Raw genomic sequence first — 24,090 nt, forward strand, 5'->3', positions numbered from 1 at the left:
CATTGCGTCAAAATATCTTTGTCGCCTATAGGAGACGATTTTCAAAGTATTTTTGTTTTTTACCGATAAATCAGCATTAAATCTCACTGCGCATGTGCTTTTGTAACGATGGAATGAACGGAAATAAAAACAGATTTTGAAATTCTGATCGACTTGCGCCTTGCACCCCACACGTTTATAGACAAAACACTACACCCAACTAGTCGACCCTGGCCATTCATCCGGCCTCTATGAATTCTTTAATTTCTTTAAACGTCTTATTCCCAATACCCGAGTCGTCCATATATCTTATGCTGGGCATTTGACATTTTTTGGTTTGTTCACATTAATGACCATGACCTATATACACTTTTTTGTTTGGTCGACTGAGTATCACCAATGTTTGGTTGACTGAGTATCACCTATATTTGGTTGACTGAGTATCACCTATGCTTGGTTGACTTAGTATCACCTATGTTTGGTTGACTGAGTATCACCTTTGTTTGGTTGACTAACTCTCACCTTTGTTTGGTTGACTGAGTATCACCTATGTTTGGTTTACTCAGTATCACCCATATTTGGTTGACTGAGTATCACCTTTGTTTGGTTGATTCAGTATCACCTATGTTTGGTTGACTGAGTATCACCAAAGTTTAGTTGACTGAGTATCACCTATGTTTGGTTGACTCAGTATCACCTATGTTTGGTTGACTGAGTATCATCTATATTTGGTTGACTCAATATCACCTGTATTTGGTTGACTCAGTATTACCAATGTTTGGCTAACTTATTATTACATTTTGAAATAATGATGAAACTGAAAGAACAACGACTATCTATTTTGTTTCATGAAATATTTATTAGGTATGACAAGCTAATAAATGTATACAAATTTAGTGAATTAAAATGATAATTTTCAAAAGAAGGTTAATATCTTATCACACTATATTATCTAAAGTTATTACGACAGGTTCAACACACAAAAACGAACACAGCAAAAACAAAAAAACACCCACCCAAAAAAAACCCATATAAACTCAAACAAAAATCTTTTTTAGTGTATGAATATACAAGACTAATTTGAAACAAATTTAAATGTCAAGGGTAGATCGTTGAATTCAAATTAAAAAAACACTATTTTAACCAACCAAACGATGTATAAAGCGGTCATGAGATTCTCTGAAAGTGTCTGAAATAGATCAGTCATGGTATGGCCTAACGAAAGGTAATTGACATAAAACTGTTCTATGTTACCTATACCGGATAGAGGACAGATTATATAATTGAGTTCAAACAAGAACTCATGTATCCACTAAAGCACGTATGGAAAAGCAAGCCATAAACATGTGATTTTAGTCTCAGGAAACACAGACATGGAATACATTACAATCTGGTATGATAGCAAGTGTATGAGTATACAAAATTCAACTACAGATAATATAAGTTTCAAGTGTATATAAGGCAGTCCTATTCCCAATAATATTTTAGCGCACAAATTAAAGTAAATATACTTGAAGACATTTTAAAAGTCTTCTTTATCATATATCATGATTAATGATCATGTTAAATTCAAGCGACAATACATAATATAAGCATATATCACATTCGATATTAATTATGTATATAATAACAAAAGTTGCATGATATAGCTTTTACCCTTGTCGGACTCATTGTTGGTTATTATGTGGGATAAAATTTGGAAATCTAAGAGATCTAATGACTTGATCGACTTAAACAAATGACAGAAAAAAAACACGTGTAGTTGTACTCTTTCCATTCTGCAATCAATTGTATAACCATTTTAAAATGTACCTTTATTTTAGTTTAATATTTCAAATGAGTAAACTTTAATTCAAAATCAAGGTCATTGTTGGTTTAATTTATTCTTTGATCATTTTCTAGATTAACCTTCAATAAGGTAGAAAGTATCCAATCAGATGCATAACGTAGTTACTTCCCCGTCCATGTGACTGGTATTCGTCTCAGCATGTAATCTAGTGTATATGAAGGAGAAATAATGTCCAAATTTATGATACATATAGCTTCCGTGTGTACGCATGCCATGTATTAATCCAATACTGCTATTAGTAATATAAGAAGAGATTCAAGCTAGTGCTTTCTAATGAAAAAATACTAAAATTTCTGGAGTATATATTGTGATTATTATATATATTTCTTTTGTTGATTTCGTAGATGAATTCCATAATGGAATGCGATTGAAAAAAAGGAGCTAAGCAATATTGTTAACACCTGCTTAACATGTCAAATAACACATACTGAAAAGAGATCAGACACAACATTGCGAGGTGCATTTAGAGTTTTTGTTTGGATGTCGAAAAACCTTCTTCACTAGGCCTGTTTGGATGACGAACAACTTTCCTCACCAGGTCCGACTCTCACCTGACCTCTCTTTCCAGTGTATTTGTCGTCCAGCTTGTTGTAGAGGAAATCGATATATATATTACTTAATAACAAAAGCTGTATGATTAGTCGTTATCCTTGTTGAACCCGATTGTGATTATAATAGGAAGCAATCGAAAAATATACTTTTGAAACTTTATCTTGCGTAACCAAAGTTTAGCCTGGGATGAGCTGTTTGGAGTCTACTGGTTGGCCAGTATATTATCAAGTTCCAAAATAGATAGCCTGACAGGTAACTACTCATAGGTAATGTTGATTTTTAAAGTTAGATTGATTTTGTTTTCAAAAGTTGAGGTCATATTAATTAAAAGGTAAAACATTCAGATTTCTAAGAAGTTTTACGACGGAATTCACCTAGTTTCAAAATGGCTACCCCGGAAAAAGTTTGCGTTGAAGAGTTATATGAGACCCTAAACGTTTGTTACGAATCATAATTTCCAATTCAATTTGTGAAATCACAATTGATTTGTTGGTCACTTTTATGTTGTTAATATTTGGAAATCTAAAAGAAAACCGAAAGACTTTATCGACCTAAACAAACGAACTAATACACCAAATAAATGTAAGTGCACTTATTCCATACTTCAATCATTGGTATAACCAATATTAAAATTTAGTTTTGGGTTAATATTAGTAATGAGTAGACTTCAATTTAAAGTCAAGGTCAATGTTTAGTTAAAAAATTATATGATCATTTTCTTTGCATTTAATGTTTTTACTGAATATCCCCTATGTAAAATCGATACATCTACAGTAATTTAAAGAAGTTTCTAATTACAATAAAATTATTATTAACAGCATACATTTTGGATTGGTTAAAGAGTGACTTCCCCTACATGTTTGTTGTTTTGATGCTGTTGGTATAATTACCATATCCTGGAGTATAGCCCGCGATCGCTAATAATCTCTCTATTTGTGAAAGAAAGAAAAAGATATTTAAATGTTTTAAAACTTCGTAAATAATCTGTTTTTCATTTCATTTTGTAATTTACTATATAGAATGAACCTACAATGAGGTGGAAAGTACTAAATTACATTCATATATATCTGGATTTATATGTAGGATTCAACTGTACCCACCTGACCTCCCTTTTCAGTTTCTATGTCGTCCAGCTTGTTGTAGAGGAAATCATCAACAAAGTTGAGGATTTTTCTAAGACTTCGCAGTGATAAGATGTTGACGTTTTGTTCAAGATCTGCCTCGCGATGGTAGTTCTTCACCGGAAAGACTTGTTGCTGGGGCAGTCCCATCATCATGGAAACCTTCTCGGCGCACTCTTTCACAGCCACACTAAAGTACACTTTACTTAAATCCTCAGATGTCGGTTCACATATTCCGTCTATGTGTGTCAGTAGAACAGCTTGGGGTATCCCTGTGAAGAATAAAAGGCTGCAATCTCTACACCATAATAAAGTTTCAATTTGTTCTTACTCGAAACATCTAACAAAGTATCAACCTATCAACCTATACGACATATACACAGCAATTGGCATGATCTGATTATTAAACCTTTTATTTTAGACTGAAATTTACGTAGATATAACATATTGATCTTATTTGTCGACTTAACTCCAAAAACATGTTATTTTAAATAAAATTTCACTTAATCGTTATTTACATATTTTTTTAGTAAGGGAGCCACAAATAACGATGCGATATTTCACAACTTTAAACGGAATAAAATGCAACTGACGGAAATACCATGTTATTGCAATGCTACAAACATTATCTCACTCATGAGTATGTGACTGCAGATGACCAAACAAAGCAAAGAATAATGTGTTTACACACTTCAGTGTTTTGTAGGGTATTTCTGAAACCTGATATGTAACGACAGCTCGAAAATTAAAACCAGCACATAAGAGTTCATCTACGATTTTGATAGTGAAACTTGTTAACATTTCTCTGAAAGTCTTTGTTGTATCTTTTTAGACCTCATATTAATTTCCTCTTGCAAATCAAATGATAAGAATAAAAGCGGAAAAGTAGAGAAAATATCGGTCTGTTATAGGTTAAATCAGGATAATTCAATAACATGTGAAAAGACCCTCTTGGTTATCTTGTATATAGCATCTCTGCTATTGTGTGATTTGATTAATAATTTTGACTTCAATCTGAAAAGATATAGATCAAGGTACCTGATTGAGGTTAGTGTGATTTGAAATTCATAAAAGTATTTAAGTGTTTAAATTCCATATGAAATAATCACGAGTGTAAGATTCTTTTTATGGTATAGCTCATGATAACTCCCAAATTAATTATTGATCACCACCTCTCTGGTTTATCCGAGTCTGAATTGCTTTGATGCTCTCCATGACTTTCTTGGGCATGACGTCAACAGTACTAGCGTCAATGACAAACACCACACAATGCATCCTTTCTGAGAGTGTAGGGTTCTTCACGAACCCTGTAACGTCCGGCGTCAGTGGAACGCTCGGATTAAACTGAAATTTAAAAAAAATCACATCGATAATAGTAAACGCAATGCATGTGACAATAACGTTTACGAGGGGATGAATAAATTAGAAGAGCGTTGACTTGACAGAATTTCAACATTTCCAAGAGGGATACCAAACTATATCAGGATAAAAGTAAAGGATATATATATAAAGATTAAAAAAAAATATATATATTCAAAATATAAATGACGACATAAGGAGGGAGGGGAGGAAGGTGGCATTTGATAAAACTTATGGAAAACGGCTATCAATTGTACACATTTGCAATGCAGATTTCATTGTACACAAACTGTTGGCGATTTGCGCCTCAATAAAATCTACTCATAATATGCCAGTAAGAGTTACTTCCCTTATAATTAAGCTGATATTAAATAAAATTGATCATTACTAAAAATATTTACGTTTATAATCCAAAGTAGCCCTTAGCTATGCATCAAGAGATATAAGGATGTGCTTTTTATTATCTAACAAAAACTAAAAATTGAAAGTGAAACAATGTCATTTATATAAATGACATAAATGACAACATAGAATTCGTCTTTACTTTTTTGTATATTCAGAACGCCTTTTTACAAATTTCTTTAATAACTCAATATGTCAGTTTCCATTCCTACTGTTTTTGCACCAGTTATACTCTTTGCGATTGCCCATCATTTATAACATGCTTTGGATTTTATCGACCAATGCATGAGTATACTTCGACTTTTTATGTATGGGAGCAGCAAACAAGCTGAAGAAATTTTCCACCTTGAAATATAAATACCTGATACCTCAAACCAATCAAGTCTAGGTAAAAGTATGATCACCTTGTATTTTTCAGGCACATGACCATCTAGAAGATAGCATATTTCTTGGCCGTCAAGGCCGTCATCTTCTTCAAGGCCTCGCGTGTCGCATAAGCGGAATTTGAGAGGAGTACAGTCAGGTCCATGCCTTATTTGATACTTCCGGAACTATTGTACGATAAATATGAATGGAATGAAAACATCACTTAGATTCACACATCCGTAATGTGTACACACATGTATTTGATCTATTTATAGATCACTATAACCATAGCATTTTATCTCAATGAATATAAAGATCTTTAAATGCTGTTAATCGATTAGGTATGTATTTGCAATGTCAATATATTTGCAAAACCTTATCTTCGCTTATAAGAATGTGTTGAATATAGATATATTGGACAAGAGCTTATTGACAGTCATTATCGGTTCATATTTTTATTTTCCCTTATTGAATACAACAGCCATTAGATTGTTCAACATCATCAAATGTCTCAATACTCACTAAGAAACCCAAAGATGAGCGTTCATTGATTACAAGTGCAAGTGCAAGTAAAATGTCATTATAAAACGTTGGTAAGTTTTAATCACTGATTTGATAATTGTCTTCAGAGCGAATATCATCTATGAAAGTGTTTTCTAGTTTGATGTTTTCACCATAAATTTTTACTATTAAAATTTTAACTTTAAAAATTTTACTGGGCTAATCAATTTTCAAAGGTAAAGTGAAACCAGGTCAGAATAATCATTACTCACGGAAGTTGTCAAACTTTTATCAGCACTTCCGGCGTTGGCCTGGATACTGATTTGTCCCCTAAAGATGGAGTTGATGGTGTTGAAATAGCTAGACTTTCCAGCTCCAACTTGCCCGACCAACAGAATCATGGCCTGCTTAACGTTCAGTCTAGACAGTGTTTCGTAGCTAGCAACTTCGTTCTTCAGTGTTTCCTCAAGCTAAACATAAAATGAGTTTTGTTTCAAAATGGAAGATATGAAATTCATATCAAATGCGTCAATAAATAAATGAACAAATCCGAAGACATTGAATAATGTTGGCTTTGCTCGTATTAAAAAAACAAGCCGGGATGTTTCAATACAATTTGAGAAAATAGTAATATGACCATGCAAAAAGACATTATTTAAAGCAGAATGCCAAACTAACGCATAACAAAATAATAATCCGAAAAAATAATCATTCCCTGCCGTGATGTTTTTTTTCTTGAAAAAAAAACAAAAACAAAAAAACAAAAAACATCTGATGTTCCTTCGATATTGCTGATGCATCATAACATTGATATTAAAACTTTATTCAATATACCTTTGGACTCCACTCGATATTTCGTATCCAAGGCTTCTCTGTTAACTGTCTAGCCCTTCTCTGTCTTTCCAGGAGTGCTTCTTCTTCTTTTTGTTCCTCCGCGGTTTTCTCTACAAAAATACAGTTGTTTAAAGCGAAATGAAATGCTTCATTACACAATAGAAATAATTTTACAATATTCATTTGATCAGATGGATTGAGAAGGAAAGGTTGAAGTTCAGAGACATATGTACTAAAAGATGAAAAGACAATAGGTACCTGATATGATTGATTTCGTTTCTTATAACTGGATATTCAAATGATCTCAACTAGTTAATTATAGTGGGATTAAAATGGACATGATTTACAATTTGCTATTCCTGACTGGGTTTGATATTACCTAGTATATTCTGTATAACCGACAAACGTTTAATTCTATCTAACGACTCTCGCTTGATTATATGCTTGTTTCGTCCAATCAATTTTTTATCGAAAATAACAGATAGTTGATATTTTGAATATCAAAGATCTGTGCTCTATGATAACAATAAAGTTGCAAATCTGTAAATTCATTTTTTTCAAAAATTAGGGTAATACATTCAACTTGTCTTCAATTATATTCAAATGAATACATTGGCCTAAATGCACGGTGACATTAGTCAGATATAAGACCTTATTTTATACATACGTAAAAGAATTTTCGTCACTGTTGTGCTAAAAATATCAACATGCTTCTAAACATTCTTAAAAATTAAAATCCATTTGTATTCCTAGCCCCGTTATGAACAAAACAATGGCTACATAAATATGCACGAATATGTATATAACATTGTAGGTAAGTCTTGTTTTTCAAATGATCTTTTACTAATTTCACAGTAACATGAGTTACCCACAATCTAATTTTTATTGAAAGATATCTAAAAAAGGGTTTAAGATCAGAATAGTAAGATAAAAAAAACGTGTGTTGTGAGATATCGATAGTCAGTCTAAAAAGCTGAAAGTGACTGAAACATGGAAACAGAAGACCCGACTTTTGCAGTTTCATGCATCTTAGAAAGAAAACATGCGTAGCACGTTCTGCAGTAGTATGACGAAAGAAGTGAACAATAAAATTAGATTATCATATTTTATATACCAATTACCTTTAACACTATAAACCCTGAGCTCCAGCACATTTAGATGGCCATTTGTGACACTCTCGCAGTCTTGTCCCAGCATGTCGTAAGTCGTACCAAGAGAAGCATCACCATTTAAAGGGAAAACATTCCCGGATTTAGCTACAGTCCCTGTGAAGCAATCTAAAGCATGGCCTTCTCCAAATACCGGCCCTGAATCGTCGTTTCCATAGATAGCTTTGTTTGCGTCTTTAACACGAAACAGCATCGGTTTTGCTTTACCGTTAAAGTCAAGACTAAACAGAAATGCCTGATCGTCAGTAATAAAGTCCCCATCTGAGTTCCAGCTGACAGCGGTATATCCCCCGTACACCGAGTTGTCAGTGTTGTACAGGACAGTGACAGTTGGTCCCTTCTTGTCACAATAACGATGAAAGGTCTGGGCGTCACACCCGTCTCTGCTGATCTTGTACAGTAACGTAAACTTATGTCTTTTCAATGGATTTATCCATTTAGAAAGTTGGTCCTTGTGAACCTGAGTTAACTTGCTTTCCATTTTGTTGCCTACAAACAAACGAAGTAATAAAATCACACACAAAAAATGATTCAGGATGAGCTTTTCTTATTGCAAACAAACTTATTGTTCTCCCAATGAGTTTTGTTCAAATTTATGCATCGTAAATGATGGACGTTGGATTGTCTGAACTGTTGAAGGTTCCATTGAGCAACTTTTCTAGCAAGCTTTGACACGGTGTTCGTACGGATGTATGTGATGTTCGGCATAAACATATGTTATTTGGTTTTCACCCGGAAAGGATAACAAAACAACATTCACTCTCCAAAGAGATATTATCTAAGCATATGTGTTTATTCGAATAAAAGAGGTATTGAAGTACCAATGCACTTTGCATATGGTAGTATCGAATCATGTTTGTGAGTTGGTTATTTCCCCAGACATAACTACGTTCAAAACATATCAACGAAAAATGTTGCTTTATTGTATTGTGAACAAATATGTATGGATATAGATAAGTATCGTTTATACAACAAAAGGAAGAATCTATTTATCAGTATTCCCCCACCTGTTCTAAAAACACATTAGAATCCAACTTTACTTCAAGAACATCTTACGATATATCCATATTATGCAGGTTTCTATATAGGGTGTTTACATGGCTGGCAGCGATCATCATTCATGAATGTTGTTGAATAGTATTTTCTCGTAATATTTCATCGACTGCGGTAAGTATTTTTTTGCCAGCAGCAACGTAAATTCAAACGTTTTCAAATATCTCCACCGACTGATGTGCAGATGTATACAAAAAATACCTGCACATGCATGTATATAAATGTATGTCGGAATATGTGATGAATTGTAGAACTCTTTCTTAAAGGGTTTTCTGGTAAATTGGCGAACCATAAAAATTGCTTGCTGCATGTTGATTCGTAGTTGTCGATGTAAAGTCGGCACCCTTCAGCACCGAGTATTGTTTCCAGGAGTCAGTCCAATTAATACACAAGGTGGAACATCTTTGTAGGGGTGGGACTCAAGGGTCTATATCCAACTGTACAGGTAAGAGTAGCTGGATGACAGATTACCAGCTTATCATTGTATCCTACAGTAGTTGTATTACTTTTATGGCATTAATATAACACAGTGTATACGTATAGATGCAAAATTGCAACGTCTTTTATTAAATTCAATATGGATGACGTAAATGGCGATACAAAAGGAGGCAGAATGAATACATTTTGTACCCCCTATAACATATTTCTCTACCCTCATAAATTATTTGTCTACCGTATTCCCCCCCCCCCCCTAAAAAAAATAGAAAACAAACTGATCTAACTCATTTAACTTCCACCTACCACCATCTCAAATTATACCTATCTACTCTCATAAAATTTTCATCTACCGCTATAACATACTTATCACGCTTCATTTATCATTAATATGTATACTTATCTATGACTGTGAGTATCTTTACATGTATCTATACAAATAGCTCCATAAAATGAAAATGTCTACCACTCTTGATATATATACAGGTATTTCTGCTTCAATAACATTTCAATGCCAATCTACTTAATATAAAATACTGATATATTATTTGAACCAACTCAAATGATAGACGGATGTTCTTAGTTATTTATTATCACATTTTACAGTAGACTACACATTATTATCATATGTATGTAGACCAATTAAACCTAATCAATGCTGTCTACCTCTCACCTAGCCTCACCTGTACTGTTGATTACCCCCCCTGAGGCTCCTACACTAGTGTATACTACACTTTGACACCCTGTGTAATACATTGCGTCACCCAAGGAAAGCATGTGAACAGCTAAATTGGACAATTTTATATTAAATTTTATAAATCTGTAAACTTCATCTTATTAATGATTTAGTAAAAAGGAAGATGAGTGAATGTTTCATATGAGGATGAGCATTTTATGCATCAAATATTCTATCGAGTAAGTATTTTATGCATAAAATATTTGCCCTATTGAACATCATAGGAAATCAACGGCATTCAAATAATTCATATGCTACTAAATTCACAGTGAACATCGACCTGAAGACTACAAAAAATCAACTAGCTTCCTGTAGCCACTTTAGTCAATATCAATGTCTTACGAAAGAAATTAACTATCTTCCTGTAGCCACTTTAGTCAATATCAATGTCTTACGAAAGAAATGAACTATCTTCCTGTAGCCACTTTTGTCAATATCAATGTCTTGGGGGAAAAAGAAGAACTATCTTCCTGTAGCCACTTTTATCGTTTAAACCATACATGTGTTTATGTTTATATTTATTTTCGTTTGAATATCCTTATGGCCACTATTTTCTGGCCCTTATGACCCTTTTGTGTAAAACTGCCATTGATAAGGTTTTGATATCAGCAATTTTCTAGCTGCTCTTTATATCTGTTTTTTTTTCTATTGTTGGTGTCTTCTTGCCACATGTATTATATGACTATGGCTGTTGAAAGGATGTTTAACCATTTGGAATGTCTGACAGGAGTTTAAAAGTACATTTGAATTAAAGCGACTAAAGCTGGTAGGATCACTATTTGAAAATATTATCGGACATATGTTTTGAAACAATATACAATAAACCTATGCCGAAAATTGAACCTGTACGCAATTATGTTTGTGACAACCCCAAACTTAAACAATATAATTAAAAATGGCAAATTTTCGCATAGGCTTACTGCAATCAGAAAGACATTGTACATAAAAAGAAGACAACAAGTACATTTACATTATTAAATCGTATGCCATATTTTTTTCGACTGTATTAAGATCGTCACGTGACATACTTAGCTTCATTCGTAAGAATCCGAGCATCGCGTCATATACCACAACAACCGCAGTAAACAATGTCAAAAAACCAGACAAGAGGTCCATGAACATTACCGGTCATCTGGCTCTAAAGGCCCGTGTACCGTTGTAGCATGCGTACTAAGTAGGAAGAAAAGTGATTGATACTGTTGTTCACGGATGGCCATCTTAGATTTTGTAACGACCCGTGAAATAAAAACACTTGGTCAGGACCAATGTGAAAAGATAACAGACGGCGCACGGCACCAGACGACGGACGATAGCTATAGGTCATGTTGACCCTTCAGGTCAAACATATACGACCGTATATCATATTTAGTAATTCATATGAAGATAAATAAGTATGAAATCTAACGTTATAGTCGCTTAAGCGCCAGAAAAAAGGCAACCTTTGCAATCCCATTTTTCTTGGCGCCAACGTGAAAGAATGAGCATGACAGTATCGACCTGATGTGTCTCAAATTACAGAATCAGTAATAAATATCCGATCTGCGTGACGTTGAATAAACAGTTGTACATAAAAAAATAATATACATCCACGAATACACTTGTTACGACGATTTTATTTGACAGATCAAAATAGATAGCAGCTAAAACATTGCTGTATCGCGGGAGAGATTCCTATCACACCTGTTTGTCTGACCCCCTTTAAGATAATTGTTCCATTCTGCCTTTTAATGTAAACGAGATCCTATGAAAACGCATTTCCGGTGACAACTAACCTTGCCTGTATATACATTTTATGAAAAATTCGTTTCCCAAGCAAGTGACGATTGTTTATCAAGCTTATATAACTGCAGTTAGGTAAACGTGATAAAAAAAACCCGTCACTCGTTGGGAACATATTCATCCCATAACTTCTTAACCTACAAATTACCGAGTTCAAAATCTCCTAACCTAGCAATTAAATATTTTGAGTCTAATCACAACGTGACAAAATATAGTTCGCAATTTCAAATGAACGAATAATGACTATTGTAATGTATCTAAAAAATGTGATTTTAGATATGTAATATTAGTATGGTATCCATCGTGTCTGTGTGTCCTATTAATAGAGCCCTTGTTTAAATTACTCCGCCAAAATATTCACAGATGCCGGCACGAGGTAAAACGTCACTGCTATATATAGGAACAACCAATGTCAGATTCAATTATCGGTCCATTCCTGTACTTGGTACATTTTGTTGGTATACTACTAATGTTAATAGGGGTGTTAGAGTTCACTTTGTGATTTGTCATCAATTATTTCGGACATCGCGCCAAAGTGTATTTGTGCATATGTATTTCATGTTTGAGTCAATGTGTTATTGATTGTCATTATCGGTTTACTGATACAAAACAAGTTGTCCAAAAATAATTGTTATTTCTTTATGTTATGTTCGCAAAATATGTAAGTACAATTATGAGGCAGTGTCTTTTTCTTTGCTCTGTTGCCGAAATATTTGTACCGAGCTGATAAACAATAGTATGTGCTGTTTGTTATATTAACTGTATCTGATTTTTATCGCTTTATATCGTTTTATATGGCCCATCGAGAAAGGTTAGAGTCAAAATAATGAAACAGGTGAGGGATAAAATGTGTCATTATACCATACCAAATTCAGGAGGATATAATGACGATTTATACACACAGTCCAATATGATAAACAGTACATGCAATTAAATCAATATATCTTCATATATTGCACTATTTTTATTTTGTTTTTCCACATTACAGTAAAAACAAATCATTACCAGGAGAATAAAAAAGGAAGATTACAAAATTTATGTTTGATGTCTTGATAGTCACCTACAAGATATCTAGATCCCTCCTCAGCCATCTAAGTCTTGACCTAAAGGCAGTAAGAAAGCTTACGATGTCAGGTATCCTTGTGACTTCTGCATTGCAGTTTTCTAATAGAATACATAACCGAAAAAAGTCATGATTGTTTCAACTGTTCAAAGATATACCCAAATGTGATATAAACAGTCCCTTACTCTAAAATCGTTAAGCATAAAATGCGTTTTTGTCAACAATTTATTTTCGTATTATATTTTTTTTTCACAAATGGTCGCACGTTTCATCTACATTGAAAGTTACAAAAAAGTACCACATTTCTTTGTTATATTATGTCACGTCGTATGTATATTTTTTATTTGTTGTCGTACGGTGTTTGTATTGATATGTTCCTAATTGGTTACCGTACGAGAGTGTGTGACCAGGTAGGTGCGAAGTCATGAAGACGTAAATTCTCGGACCGTGGTTTACAGGTATTTTACCCCAACTATACTGCGTTGGCAGTGGAAAATTATATTCAGGCACAGATGTCAGACTGTGGTAAGTCTATCTTTATATTTATGTACCTATTCTACTTTTTTCATAGCTCTATTCTTTATAAATATTTTTTGGTAAACACTCTTTAGAGAGCGTGCGGCTCGTGATGCGTAATAGTGTAATTATTGTTTGTCGTGCTTATTTAGGGTCGATATTTTTCGAATATTGCTTTGTGTTTAGTAAAAAATATGATTATTTAAGCTACGCATGTCGGTTAATGTTGCGTCCCATTTCTTTGCTCATTAGTGTATTCATGTAAAATATACATTGTTGTACATTGTTGCAACTTGTACATTCCGACGACGACACATTGTTTACAGATCCCGCGTTGTGTCTGCACTGCCTGACACGAAAGCTTCATTCTATGTTTTTTTAGTGTTTTTGTTAGTTTTCTTTTATTTCAATTGATCAGGTATGGTAAAACAACCTCAATTAATATGAGGTGTGAATGTAGTTTTAAGTAAAAACGACATGTTGCGCAAAAGACTTCAACTTTCACTTTGTTAGTGCATTCGTGATCGCGGCATAGATCGGCTGTCATGGCTACGACGAGGACGGTGGTTTTACCACAGTGTCGAATCTACAAACTTGTTTGTATTTACCGAAAACTTCTAACTATACCTTATGTCTTTAGACATTATCTGTAAATAATTAATTGAATTGATAACGATCAATTGCATTCGTCTATGAATGTTTGTTCGTTTCTATATGCCGATTTGCATACTTTAAACACTGAAGAGTTCCAATATTGAAGCGTGAACATTAACACTTGCTCTATAAATCGCCTTAGAGCACCCGACTACCCAAAATTAATACTTATGAAACAGACAAGAGCGTGAAGGTAATTGTACGAGAACTACGAAAAGTGCTGTACATTCTTATGAAAATGACAAACATCGTCAAATTTATTAAAAGAGTAGTCAATTAATCGGCACTTTGTCAATTAATACTAGTTTATAACGCCGTTATGTAACTCTACATGAATAAATAGAAGAATGTACAGCACTTTTCCTCTGTTTCTTAGTACGATGAACAAGTGTATCACAATTGTTTGTACGGCAAAATACGTTATTTGGGTGCTCTGGCCATATTTACCGACCAAGTGTTAATGTAGTCCTTCGTGCCGGTCACGTGACCACGCGACAACACGAGGACCGACGAAAACTTCACGATAAGGACGTTGGACACCTAACATTAAAATCCGGTCAAGAAAACAAACAGAACTGACGAGGAAATTATTACATAATGCATTAATTTAAAACCATAGCGATTTTAGTTCTTTTCAATTATGTATGCAACATTAACCCACATGCGTATGTGTATATATATTTGTACTCATTATAACTTAGACTCATGTTATAGATTTGAAGAGTACTCAGGTGAGAACGTATGCATGTTTGGAAAAGTATGAAAGACGTGAGTGGCCGTATAATATTGTGTTTATCGTTTTCGACATAGTACTTAGGATATTCTGAGCCGCACATAGTCGTTAGTGAAATCATTATCTTTAACATTGTAGTACATTGTAGGTGATATATAATGGTAATTTAGCCTTTTTCTCTATTGGATAAATATTATTGATATTAATCATTTAATTAAGATTGTCGTATTATAACTTTGGTATAAGTGAGGTATGTGTGCAAGTATTATACAACTTGTATTGTTATTCTTTAAGCTCCATGTGAGGGTTACACCAGCATCTGAACCCCTACTAGGGCCTATCACATCGCCAGGGTGTACCGGTGCCAGGACCATCAGGCAGGATGGTCAGCCATCATCACACCCCGAGCGCCAGGACAGGCCAGGAGGTGATATGAACACCGACAAGCTTGATCAGATTTAGTCCTGGTGTCTTAGTCAGTTTGGTTTCTATGTGCATTAAAAGTGTTCCTACGATATGCTTTGATTTATAGGTTGTATTTGTGTAAAATTTGTGTAAAATTTCAACATAATTTTGTTAAAAATTGTGTTGATGCTATAGGGAATTCATAGTTTGTTAAAATTAAGCACATTATTTTTTGAATTCAGTGAGTTTTGTTTTCCCTACAAACAAAACAAATTCGTATCGCAAAGGTTTGCCTGTAGAATAATTAACGTAAGTTCATCTGGGAGTTACCAATTTTCATGGACAAGTTTTATCAACTTCGGACAATTATCCCGAAATGACAAATAGCGGTATCTTCATGTAGATTTGCATCGTATCCTTTGCTGCTCTGGCTAGTAAAAATTCATTTTAGCCTTCTATTACTAGAAGTATTATAACCGAAATCAATATTGGTATGCAAGAAACCGTGCCCTCATCATAAAGGATATGACGTACATGTTACATGTTATAAACGGCCCGTTATAATAGAAAATTAGTAAGATGTTACATGTTGTGTACGGCCCGTTATAATAGAAAAGTATATGTCCCTGGTTTCGATAGCACTTGTTATTAACTTATTTACAAATAAAACGCAAAGAAGTGTATTCAACACTTACATGATTGTTGTCTAATTCGCATTTATTGCAGGCTCACACGTTTGTTTATACATATTTCTTATATGGTGGCTATAATCCCGTTAAACCTGTGACGTCACAGTTCAGGGGTCACCAAATCGCGGTCAACGGCTTTGGGCATCAGGTGTGTTTTCGAGAAAAATCGCAATTATTTTAAAACTAAAGTCGCTATTAAAGTAGCAATTCCAGCATTTTCAGTTTCATCTAAATTACATTTGATAATTACTATTGCAAATCGTTCCGGATACACTTTAAAGAAGGAGAAAGTTCATTCATAACAAGTGGAAAAGCAGATATTAATTTGTTTCATTCAGCATATTTGTAATTAATTATTTAAAAATATTCATCTACAAAGTGTACATTGTATATATATATGGGGCAAAGAAGTAATTCAAACAGTGTATACATATTTTTTTTACTTTTGATGGTTTTTGAGATTATATTAGAAGCTACAGATCATTACCGTGGGATATTTACTAAAATTTACATTCATATCTTTAGTAATAAACATATCGCGAGTTCATTTGTAAGGTGAATTCCAAACATTTTTGTCCAGCCATACTAAAAGAGCAAAGATGTTTCAAAACGTTTTAAAGTGTATAGTGTAGAGCGTTTACGATACTGCCTTAAAGTAAATATAACGATCCATTAGCGCTGCCAATACAGGAAAAGACAACGGATCAGGTAAATAAACATATAAATAAACTTACTTATGTTCAGTTACTTAATCAACTGGGCCGTGTTCTGCTCTCCTTCCAGTTTACTTTGTAATCAAACTGAAAGTAAAAGTCAAATGTTGTAAGCAGAAACGTGATTCTTTCTTAGGACACGGATTGGTGGGGGATAGGGGCTTGGGATAGTGGTTTTGAACTGCTGCTCGAAAAGTCGTTATAAAAAAGTTATGATATCTTAATTTAAAAATTCATATAATATTATATTTTTTCATCTTTCATTTTATGTGTGTATATCTTTTTTAAAGTCATTATATAACTGCATGTTCATATATGTGATGGTGTGAATTTTAAACCAAATCATGAGTGATTTCTTCCTGTCTCTATTTCTCGTTTGTTTCAATGTATAGTTAGCTTTGTATGTTTTAAACATCTTCTGGCGTAAATTGCTACATCGCCGACAGAGCAATGGTGGACTATTGTACAAACTTCTATGTTTATCTGTTATATTCGTTGACACAATAACTCTTAAAACGGAAGTAGAAATCATTACCTTTACCATGTATTATTATCAGATGTGTATATTAGTTGAAAGTGTAAAAATCTGGGGGGGGGGGGGGGGGGGGGGGGGGGGGTAACGTGGATGCAGGTATTGCATTAAGGTCATTTCGCAGAGTAGAGAGGCAATATTCCGATTTTGGGGTGCCGTGGATCACAATGATTTCAGTGGACGACAGTCGGATTCTGACCCGAGACCGTAACTATGGATACGTAGCAAGAATTGTTGACACATATACCGAAATCCAGACGTTTCAGAGCGGTATTATGGGACAGTTGTAGGGTAAGCAGTGCATGCAATGAGAGTTGACAAGATTTGACATCTCATATACTCATGGTGACATGGTGAAAATGTACTTTCAGTGAGTCTGATTAAATGAAATCTAGCATTGCTAATTAAACGTCTTGTGTCATTTAGTAAACTATGATGATGGTACAGGGTCTTAAGTAGCAGAAAAATAATCCTTTGATGATCAAATCAATAATCAGTACCTGAGTAATACAGGTACAACATGGTTCATGTTGTTAATGCATATACAGTGCACTTTGTCCAAACCGGACTCTGTCCAATCCGGATATTTGCCAAAACCGGCCAAATAATTTGGTCCCGAAAATTCCCTCTTTATTTATAGTAAATAAACTCTGCATAATCCGGACTCTGTCTATTCTGTAATCCGGCCATATATTCCGGTCCCATTCCTTCTGTATACTAGTAAATCTACATCTGTATCAACCGGCGTCGGTCCCATTGATGTTTCCCTGATAGCGGTAGGTTCAGGGGCTCCCGACGAGTGTTTATACAGTTGTAATTGCCGCACAGGTATATGAATAATTGACCATTAAACGTCATTGTCCACAGGTGGTTACGGCTGGATAAACACCTAAACAGTTGTTAGGTACAATACAAAATGCATTTTTGTCAATTTATACCCGTAATGTTGCGTGTCTGTAAATGTATCGTAATTAAGATGTTTCATGCTGGCTGGCTTCCCCTTCGTGGACCTCACTACACGAACGTACCCGGATGAGGAAGTCGGAGATGATGATGACGACATACCTTTTGTATTACTCCGTTTCTATTATCAGCAAACATGGATCTCACGACAGCCGCCAACATTAAGGACCAATTAGAAATTGAGGCTTATTCCTCAGATTTGGGAATCTGCACTTGTTGAAAGTGTCAGATCGGTTGAACAAACAACAATCAGTGATTGTTTTCAACCGAAGTAACGTACACATACTGTAGTGTCATATTGCCATTGTTGAATTAAATTATGTTATTCAATCCAAAGTTTGTATATGTATGAATAATGCACAATGACATCTTCTTTGTAATATATCTTTTATTATTATGATTTTTTTTGTATTCAACGACGATATCAAGTAGAATCTCTACAATCCGGAACTCTCTACAAACCGGCTTTATTTTGTGGTCCCAAAGGTGTCCGGTTTAGACAGAATGCACTGTATAAGAAAATTCATAAATTTATAATATCGATATTTTTATTTGACTTTCTTTTATAATTTCTTCTTTTTTTTTCAGAAGAAAATTGAAAATGTTCAAATAAAAGTGTAAAAGGAGAGAAAACATTCATCGATCAGCCATTTAAAATAATTTAAAACCAGGATATCTGGACTATAGAAATATGTTCTAGAATGAAGTTAAGCTACCAGGGCACTGGCGATTAGCCATGCAAGACCGTTGCCTATTTAGTAAATATGAACCAGGTGAGTTTAATGATGGAGGGAATATACAACGACCAGTATGGGGCATCACATAGGACCTTCATATTATGGGTAAACTATTGGCAAATTAAGATCTGTAATAAACATTCATCTAGAAAGCTGTTTGGTTTAAATTCCGCCTGTTATGAATGCAGGAAACATTGATGAATAGAATTTGAAAGAGATGAAGGAGCAAGTAACATAAATCTGTTTCATTAACATGTTTGTCATTCTGTATTAATGATTATGTATTTGTATTATTAATTTCTTTAGCCTTCAACATTTCAGTAGATAGTTTTAAAAATTATATACACATATCATTACTCTGTCCTATACGTTCCTTTAAGTTTCTTAGTATAGTGAAAATCTAACAGATTTGTCTAGCCCCAATAGGTCATAGACGTTTTATAATTTTTCAAAGTGTATGGCGTATGAGTGGAACCATACTGTTATTTATGCAGATATTATGAGTCGGTAACACTTACAATATATGAAAAGAATGGAAGAAAATTATGATAAACATATACTTACTTCAGTACAGTTTGTTAACAAGCTGGACTTTGTTCTGCTTTGCTTCCGGTTTCCTTGGTAATCAGAGTGAAAGTAAAAATTCCCAGGCTCATAATGAAAGAACGAGAAGTTTCTAAAGCTTTCATGACAAGGAAGATATTAATTTTGTTTTCGTAGTATCTTAATTATGATTCATAGGCATATCATATTATGTTCATAATAATTATTTCGTGTGTGTATATCTTTCTTGGTAATGATTTTACTGTATATGTATAATCGCAACACCAAGGTTGTAGTTTGTTTGTTTGACTTTTTCCCTGCTGTTTTTGTATGTTCGTTTGTTTGTTTTTTGGTCTTTTGTTTTTGTTTTTTTTTGCGTTGTCGGTTTTTTTTATTGTTTGTGTGTTTTATTTTTGTTTTGTTATTGGTTTCGTTATTTTTTGGTTTTTTTGTTTTTTGATTTTTGGTTGATTTTTTTATCATTTGGAGGGGGTTGGGGGGTTGGGTGGTAACTGCTGCTTTTGAAGACCGGATGTATAATCATAACAGCTTTATTTAAAATTACATATGAATAAATTGCTTATTTACATATTTATATTTTTAATATTATGTGTGTATATGTTTTTTGATAGTGATTGTGCTGAATATGGGAACCAGTCGTTGTATTACCTAACTGAATGCTTATATATGTCACGGTGCCTATTTCAAATCTATGTGCATCGATGCTTTCTTTGTTCCAGTCTCTATTTCTCATTCCTCTTTCGCATGTGGGTCAATGTTGCATTTATAACTGAACAGAAAAAGAAATAAACACGTTAATTTATAATTTCCTTGTCAGTTATGTATGCTTTCATAACCGGATTCAAAATGTCCGATGTCCAAAGTCCTTTTCTAGATGTTTTCTGTGGTTCTCTGGAAGTCATGTGTCCGGAACGAAAGACTACATTAACACTTGGGTAGTACATATGGCCAAAACACAATATTAACGACTGTTTTGTACAAATACAAGTGATACTCTTGTTAATCATACTTAGAAACCGGAGAAAAGTATTGTACCTTCACTTTCTCTTTCACGTACAGTTAGTTATTCGACGGTGTTAAATGCAAAAATTATTTTACAACAAATGCAAAACAAGTTCTATCAACTTATATCAATCACGCTTGTTGGCGCTGATGGAAGCGCGCGAGGGGTCTTTTTGTGGGAGGAAACCGGAGTACCATCGGAAAACACACGTGGTCGGGCACGTGACCCCATACTTATTCACTTCCGATCGGGGAATTGAGCCCCGGTCGCTTGGCGTTAGATACTGGCATTAATTGACGAAGTGCAAATCTATTTACATTGTACTACCCTTTTTTTGTAATTGGACGATATTTTTGTAATAATGTACAGCACTTTTCGTTATTCATGTACAAATACGTCCTGCTCTTATCTGTTCCATAGAAATTGATGTTGGGTAATTGGGTGCTCTAGGACAATTTAAACAGCAAGTGTTAATATTGATGCCTTGGTATTGGAACTCTTCAGTGGTTTAAGTATCAGAACCGGCATATAGAAACGAACTGTGCATTCACACCTCGTAACGATTGAAATTGTTCTATCATATTTGATCAAATTAAACAAAAATCCTAACAAATACACTAAGACCGTGCAGACACTACGAGAGGCGGGTAAACAGTGTGACGACAAAGTACAACAATGTTTATACCATGGATGGCGTTTCATATTGTGACAAGCAATGCTGTAAGTAGCTGTTAAAGAAGTTATGTTTAATTATGCTTAATTTAAATATATATATCAATGTTATTATTGGTTGTTTTTCCATGTGATTATCTTTATTTGGTACTGATTTTACTGTAAATGGCTACCGCTAACTGTCATTCATTACGTACCCTAATGCTATGTACATTGTATGTGACCGTGGATATTGTAACCCCCACTTGCATACATTTGTGTTTTGAATATGTTTTTGATGGGATCAGTCATAAATTGTAATTTAGCGGTAATATTTTCAAAAATATATGCAATTTTTTGAAATACTTTGAAAGAAAGGTCCCTCACTTAATCCTCCCTGAAACATGGAGTTGGCCTATTTTCATTTAAATAATTTGATGTTGCTGAAAAAAAAAAAAATAATAATCTTAAGAAATTGCAAATTTGTAATTTATTGTGCACTTACAATATTCCGATAAGTCAAAAGAGTGTATACAGATTTTTTATGGATTGCAGTGTATATTGCACAAGTATGGCCGTCTTTGGTTGGATCCGTCCAGAACTGTCTTCCAGGGCCGGGTCATTTTTAATATAACCCTGCCCAGGGAGAAAATTTTGGATAGATTCCGACACAGAGGGTCATAATTATTTTATTCTACAGAAAGAAACCGAACAAGTATACACCCATGTGATTTTTTAATCAACATATAGAAACATTAAGAAAATCAACAATTTTTCAGAGATTACCTCGGGGTCGTCGACCGCGTACTGCAGTTTTATGATGTTATGACGTCATAACGACGTCCGCAAAGGGTAATCACTCTCAGGGGTTATCAACCCAGGGTTGTCACCCTCGTACTGCAGTTTCGGGGAAATGTCTCAGTTATAGCATGCCACGTTGTAACGTTAGTCCAATCATATCGGTGTACATGAAAGTGAGGTATACTAATGTATAAAAACACACTGTATATATAATAAAAAAGAAACTTGTTTTATCAAATATTACGCCAGGTCTTCAATAGACAACATGTATTTCCTTCTTAACACTCTGCCGTGCTCCATGCTCTACTTTTAGATTAAAATACTGAATTTAAAATTAAGGTTATAGAAGTTTAATTATTGAAGATTGTATATTGAGTGCAAAACTTATGCTAACGTGAATTGGTATGGTTCAGCAGAGTGGTAAATATAAAAAGGTCTATGTACAGTTAATTATCAAGTTGTGTTTCTCATCCCTGTTACGAAACTCTTTCGTAGCAACATGAAAGGTATATAGGTAAATACTGTATAAGCTTAATAATCTTAAAACAATATCAAATTATATGATTTCTTATCATTTTATAATTTCTCCTGTTTTTTTTTTCTAGCGATAAGTATTGAGTTCTCTGATTTACATCCGTTATACAGCTTGACAAACGTACCCTTCACTGATTGTACAACACGGCCGTTTTTTTTTTATCAGATGATCTGACACAAATCACCTTTGTTAGACTCCATTACATAATATCATTCTTATTTTAGTACTTTCCTATAATCATATCGATTAGAATATATTCCAGATGAACAATCCCAACTTACTCTGTTCTAGTTATTACGATTCAGTAATCTGTTCTGTAGATTGTATAAGTATGTAAATGTTTTCATGCGACCATCCTTATCTCTTCTGATTCCACAGCTGAAAAATAAACTGGAAATATGTTTCGCTTTTATTCATATTGGCGATTATAATATTTTTGTCATTCATATTTACATGTTGTTAGTGTATTGATTATTGTTTATACGTACATATCACCATATATATTGTTTTAAACCCGTTTGTTCACTGGTCTATCAGAAAGAGTATCAATCCTGTTCATTTGTTCAACTTTACAAAGTACAATGTACATTATCTTATTACAAAAATAGTACAACGTAACATGGTATAAATGATTATTATTAAACACAAAAGTTGATTTTGCTATTCATTAGTTTTGTAGCTCTGATTAACAAGTATTGAAATATAAAAAAAAAAAAAGAATTGTTCAAGAATCTAGAAAATGGCATACAAGAAAAGTAAAACAGCAGTTCTAAGCTTATGTTCAAAATTTCGATTAATTTGTTTCTGGTTTGCATAACCTGGTTTTCATTTAGGGTTGAATAAGTAGCAAGTGAAGGTAACATACAGAATGAGTATTTCATTATAATAAAGTGTTATTGTGTAAACAATTATGGTGTCATCATAGTGATATTGTGCAAATAATTATGGTGTCATCATAGTGATTGTGTAAATAATGATGCCATCATAGTGATATTGTGTAAATAATGGTGTCATCATAGTGTTATTCTGTAAATAATGATGTCATCATAGTGTTATTGTGTAAACAATTATGGCGTCATCATAGTGATTGTGTAAACAATTATGGCGTCATCATAGTGTTATTGTGTAAATAATGACGTCATCATAATGTTATTGTGTAAACAATTATGGTGTCATCATAGTGATTGTGTGAATAATGATGCCATCATAGTGATATTGTGTAAATTATTATGGTGTCATCATAGTGATTGTATGAATAATGATGCCATCATAGTGATATTGTGTAAATTATGATGGTGTCATCATAGTGATTGTGTCAATAATGATGTCACCATAGTGATATTGTGTAAACAATTATGGCGTCATCATAATGTTATTGTGTAAATAATTGCGTCAT

The 24,090-nt window shown here is 33.8% G+C and overlaps 1 protein-coding gene across 2 annotated transcripts; it reads right to left on the reverse strand.

The window, feature by feature from the left end:
* Window positions 1-818: 818 nt before the first annotated feature.
* Window positions 819-19,756, reverse strand: LOC117337641 (interferon-induced protein 44-like). 2 transcript variants are annotated; one of them, XM_033898730.1, is made up of 9 exons: window positions 19,705-19,756; window positions 16,930-16,995; window positions 8,085-8,621; window positions 6,964-7,073; window positions 6,402-6,599; window positions 5,667-5,813; window positions 4,674-4,845; window positions 3,481-3,773; window positions 819-2,412 (listed from the first exon to the last, which is right to left on the reverse strand). In XM_033898730.1, exons 3-9 carry the CDS (start codon window positions 8,611-8,613, stop codon window positions 2,329-2,331), a joined length of 1,533 nt encoding a protein of 510 aa, XP_033754621.1. In that variant the 5' UTR covers window positions 8,614-8,621; window positions 16,930-16,995; window positions 19,705-19,756; the 3' UTR covers window positions 819-2,328. The 2 variants fall into 2 exon arrangements, with proteins under 2 accessions (XP_033754621.1, XP_033754629.1); XM_033898738.1 differs by having other exon boundaries at window positions 819-3,309.
* Window positions 19,757-24,090: the final 4,334 nt, after the last annotated feature.

Source organism: Pecten maximus, chromosome 1, assembly GCF_902652985.1.
Source record: "Pecten maximus chromosome 1, xPecMax1.1, whole genome shotgun sequence".
Classification (NCBI taxonomy): domain Eukaryota; kingdom Metazoa; phylum Mollusca; class Bivalvia; order Pectinida; family Pectinidae; genus Pecten; species Pecten maximus.

Excerpts from the sequence above, each read along its gene's own strand:
- LOC117337641 (XM_033898730.1), bottom strand. The coding sequence starts at position 8,613 with ATGGAAAGCAAGTTAACTCAGGTTCACAAGGACCAACTTTCTAAATGG. Across the intron at positions 5,814-6,401 it reads ATAAAAGTTTGACAACTTCC|TTCCGGAAGTATCAAATAAG; the intron begins GTGAGTAATGAT and ends ATCGTACAATAG. Across the intron at positions 2,413-3,480 it reads AAACTGAAAAGGGAGGTCAG|CTGGACGACAAATACACTGG; the intron begins GTGGGTACAGTT and ends CTCTACAACAAG.